The following is a 4,842-nucleotide window of genomic DNA, read 5'->3' as shown; positions in this document are numbered from 1 at the left end:
GAGAGAGGCGAGAAGGCAGCTAGGAATCTCTAGTCCGACTTTGCGGCTCTTTTTTCAGTTCTGCCCAGCCAGCCCAGCCTCTGCTTCGTCCTCCTGTGGTCCTTCCCCTGGGACCCTCGGCCTTGGAGCCTGTGGGGCTGGGCCAGAGCATGGCCCCTCCCCGGGCCCCCATGGGCAGGGGCAGGGCTGGCAGCTGGGTGGGAAAGGGGTGGGGGCAGAGAGGCCGAGTCCCTCCCCTTTGGCTTTTCCAGGCCACGGGGGCCGGGCCGGCCGAGGGCTTTTAACCAGCTGGCGGAGGCTCCCGACCGGCTTTTGGCGGCGAAGGCCTCTGGGAAAGAAAAGAAATGCAGCCTGACTGTCCCACGCCACGGGGGCCCGGGAGCGGCCAGAGCCAGGACCCAGGTCCCAGCCGGCCAGGGGAGCTGGCCAAGCCCCCGTACAGCTACATCGCCCTCATCACCATGGCCATCCAGAGCTCCCCAGGCCAGAGGGCCACTCTCAGTGCCATCTACCACTACATCATGGGCCGCTTTGCCTTCTACCGAGACAACCGGCCTGGCTGGCAGAACAGCATCCGACACAACCTGTCCCTCAATGAGTGCTTCGTCAAGGTGCCCCGAGATGACCGCAGACCCGGCAAGGGCAGCTACTGGACCCTGGACCCTGACAGCTACAACATGTTCGAGAATGGCAGCTTCCTGAGAAGGAGACGCCGCTTCACCCGCAAGAGGGGGTCTGAGCCCGAGCCAGAGACCCAAAGGAAGGCCAAGAGCAGGGCCCGGGCTGGGCCAGGTCGCGGGGGCTATCGGGCTGCCGGGATGCCAGACCCTCACAGTGATGCCCAGGAGCAGAGGGGTGCTTCTAGCCAGGCCAGGACTACCACTGGACCATGTCTAGCCCCATCCCTGGAGCTGCCTGAACCCCAGGGTCTATGCCACCCCAATCCAGAGACACCACCCAACGAGAGCCTCTTTGGGGGCCTTGCGGATGCCCTCCCTACCACCCCAGCTGGTCTATACATTTCCACATCTGAGCCACTGGCCCTGCCAGCCTCACAGATGCTGATGGACCTGAAGGAGCCTCCAGAGCCAGCCAGGTCTCCTGGCCAGAGGGTGGACCCTCGAGAGCTGCCGCCATCCTCCTCCTCATCTTCCTCCTCTTCTGCTTCTCCATGCCCAGCATTCAGCCTGCCCCCAGGTTTCCCTGCCCCTCAGGGCCCTCAGCCCTCCCCAGCCAGATTTCCAGAGAGCGAAGCCTATGGCAAGGCAGGGCTACCCATCTTTGGCAACTTTGGTGGGACTGAAGCTCTGGGTGGCAGCTACCAGTGCCGGGTCCAAGCTCTGAGCTTCTGCATGGACGAGCGGGGCTGCGGTCCAGCCCTGGATCATTTGCTCACACCTGCTCCAGCTTCCCCAGCCACCCCAACTCAGTCAGCTCCTTTCCAATCCCCACTACCCCTTCGGGGGAACCAGAAGGAGCCCTGGACTGGCGGACCTTTCCCACTCCAAGGAGGAGGAAGCTACCAGCTAGGGCTACCCCACTGCCTCTACCGGACCCCAGGCATGTTCTTTTTTGAATGAAGTCTCCTTTCTGGCCCTCTGCTTCTTCCCTTGTACAGCCAGACAGGTTCCCCAGCTGCTTCATGCAAGGACATGCTTAAAGAATGGACTCTTACCTGAGGGATGGAGCCATGTGATACTCTCCAGGAGAAGATGCCCTGCTCAGTCTGTCACCAGCACACTGGGTCTCTGAGAGAGAGAGAGTGCCAGGGATGGCAAAGGATAGGGCTCTCCCCTGGGTAAAGATGGGGGCCAGAAAATTCCAGGCCAGGGAGAGGAATGATTCTCAGAACTGGATGAAAAACTAAGGATTAAATCACAGAACTATTAGATCTGGAAGCGACTTAAGAAGTCACCTAATCCAACACCTTCATCTTACAAAGGAGGCAACAAAGGAAGGCAATGACTTGCCTAAGGTCACACAGCTAGTAGTACATAGAGCCCAGACCCAGGTTTTCTAAATCTTCTTAATCCAAAGCTCTTCTCACTACTGAACAGGACTGAAGAGGCAACAGAAACAGGAGATCTTTGTCTTCCTTGAATGACACAGGGTTCTGCTTCCCGAGGATCCCAGATTTGGGGCTAGTGATCTCGTGCCCTGGCCCCTCCATGGACAAACTTGGGGAGTGTGGGGAAGGAGGTGTGAGCCTGGACCTCTGTCAGATGTTACTCAACACTCTACTTAATAAAGCAAGTGAGTCTTGAAAGACATCATAAGCCTGACTTGGTGGATGGGATTCAGGACTCCTGGGTTCTTCCAGGACTGCCTCTGGGTAGCCATTTCCCATTTGAGTAGGAATGGAGAAGGGATTGGGTTGAGTTTCTGTGTCCCATGAGGATTGCCCTATAAGGGGACTTTTGGTGGGAGTTTCCTGTCACTCAGGGAGGGGGGAAGAGGGAGATTGGGATGGGAGGAGGAAACAAAGGGGTGGGAAAACAGGGAAAGAGGAGAGTCCAGAGAGAATACAAGGAGGAAAAGGAGTCTATTCCTTGTTCTTTCCAGACGCTCCCCCTCCTTCCCCTGCAACTTGGGGCTGGGAACTCTGCACTGGCCAAGAATTCCAGGGGATAGACAATAAGGGAGATGGATTCCTTTGAACCCCCACTATCCACTATCTACTTCCTCCACCTCAGTCCCAAGAATTTGTCCCTTCATCTCCTAGGCCCCTTCTCTCAGTGGTCAGGACAGCTATGATCCACCAATCAGATACTCCCCCCCAGCCCCCCACCTCCACTCCAAAATGTCAGATCAGAGCTGGGGAGACTTAGGAGAGAGGTATCCCTGTTAGAGGCAAGGAGACTAATAGTCTCATGGAATTCAAATCTCAGAATGGGAAGGACCTTTAAAGTCACTAGTCCCGGAATTAGGGGAATTGGGAAAGTGATTTGTTTCAATTCACAGAGTAAAATTAAGGCAGAGTCAAAATTTGAACCCAGATCTACTGATTGTCAGATCATTATTCTTTCCACTAGAATACCACTATATTCTGCCTTCCTTTTGTTCCATCTAGCATCTCCAGCCAATCAGGAGCCAGACCAAAACGTCCAACCCTTCCTGACATACAGTTTTCCTGACTTTTTTCACTTCCCCACTACCCAAGTCTGGGGAAGAATGAACTTGACTCCATGAGAGTTTGGTACCTATTTCTTCCCCTGACCCCTCCTCTTTTCTGGCAGTCAAACTGGGTCTCTCCTTTGTGATTAAGATAATTAGGAGAGTGTCTTTCATCCTCCCCCTAGGCCAGTGGAATCACTAGGCTCCTAGGTCCCAGGATTCTTGGTGGCCTCTCCCCTCCCTCTCTCTCTTTCTCTTTCCTTCTTTCTTTTCTTTTTCTTTCTTCCTTTCCTCCTTTCCTTCTCTCTCTCTCTCTCTCTCTCTCTCTCTCTCTCTCTCTCTCTCTCTTTTTTTTCCTTTCTTTCCTTCTTACCCTTACTTTTTGTGTTAGAATCAATACTATGTATTGGTTCCAAGGCAGAATGGTGGTAAGGGCTAGACAATGGGTTTTAAGTGATTTGCCTAAGGTCTCACAGCTAAGAAGTGCCTTCGTTCTGATTTGAACCCAGGACTTCTCATCTCTAGGCTTGGTTCTCAATCCAGTGAGACACCTAGCTGCTTCCTCTCCCCCTTTTCAACTCTTGTGAATCAAGGAGGGTATTTGTTGCCAATGGACAGACATCAGACATTGATGGGTAGAGCGGGTAGAGGATGGGGATGTGGGGGAGGAGGCATGTATCCCAAGGATGATGAATTCTCCCAAAGACCTTTTTTTGATCCTTGCAATGAGGAATGAATACAGGAGTAGAGGCCAGGTTGTGTTTCCCCCCACCCTATCCTACTGGAATGTCCCTAGCAAGTGACTTCCTCTTTCAGAGCAGTAGTCTTCCCATCTGGACCACAGGAAGCCAGATCCACAGGGTTCCTGGAGGAGGGGAAAGGGATATTCATTCTCTTATTGGACAGATTAGAGTCAGACAAAGCAGGGACTGTGTACTGCTGGAGCACAAGTTTCTGCCCACCCCAGGGCCTAATAATCTCTGTACATAGGTTTCCAGTCATCCTTTTAGACCAACTGACTATTCAGTAAAGGGTGGTGACAGACACCTGGGTAATGGATCTTTGACTTCCCCTTTATAGTTAAATGTGTCCAACAGCAACCCTCCCTTCTTACTAGATCACGTAGGATGGAAGAAGGGAGGAAAACTGAGGGGTTGACAGTGGCTTCATATTGGTGACTATGCATAAGTGTACACAGACACCAGGAAAAGGCATTTGATTGTAGACACTATGAGAGAGATACAGACGACGTATAATGGTCAAGGACGAAGTGTACAGGCATACAAAGGAATAAATATTCCGAGGCATATCAAGTGCACAGCACTCAAGGATAAATAGACACATTCACGCCAGAACAGGGAGTTTATGGGAGAGAAGAAGGCTGAGGTAGAAGACAAGTGGCTACTAATGTCGAGTCCTGAAGCAAAGCCCTCTGAGGACCCAGGAGACCTTGAGGCTGAGTGCTCCCTGCTCCAGGGCATCTGGGGCACCAGAGGATATAGGGGAACAAAACCACCAGCACTCAGGTCCTGCTCCTGAGGCCATGGCAGGAGGGAAGGGCATGGAGAATCGTTCACCATTTGGTGTGGCAGCTACCATAGGTGGGCAGGAAGGAGGAGGCCTATACTACCTCCAGGGCTAACTCTACCTTCCACCCCACAACCAAATGCCAGGCTGATCTGTCCCCTTCTCTCAATCCTTCCTAATTCTTCATTCTTGGGGGAGGGG

The 4,842-nt window shown here is 53.2% G+C and overlaps 1 protein-coding gene across 1 annotated transcript; it reads left to right on the top strand.

Annotated features, from left to right (window-relative positions):
- Positions 1-312: 312 nt before the first annotated feature.
- Positions 313-2,270, top strand: FOXS1 (forkhead box S1). The gene has a single exon (XM_044661544.1). It carries the CDS (start codon positions 345-347, stop codon positions 1,578-1,580), a length of 1,236 nt encoding a protein of 411 aa, XP_044517479.1. The 5' UTR covers positions 313-344; the 3' UTR covers positions 1,581-2,270.
- Positions 2,271-4,842: the final 2,572 nt, after the last annotated feature.

The sequence above is a fragment of the Gracilinanus agilis genome, chromosome 2, assembly GCF_016433145.1.
Source record: "Gracilinanus agilis isolate LMUSP501 chromosome 2, AgileGrace, whole genome shotgun sequence".
NCBI classification, from domain to species: Eukaryota; Metazoa; Chordata; class Mammalia; order Didelphimorphia; family Didelphidae; genus Gracilinanus; species Gracilinanus agilis.
This window is presented reverse-complemented; position numbering and strand designations above follow the sequence as displayed.

What these genes read in the sequence shown, in the direction of transcription:
- FOXS1 (XM_044661544.1), top strand. Translation starts at nt 345, where the DNA reads ATGCAGCCTGACTGTCCCACGCCACGGGGGCCCGGGAGCGGCCAGAGC.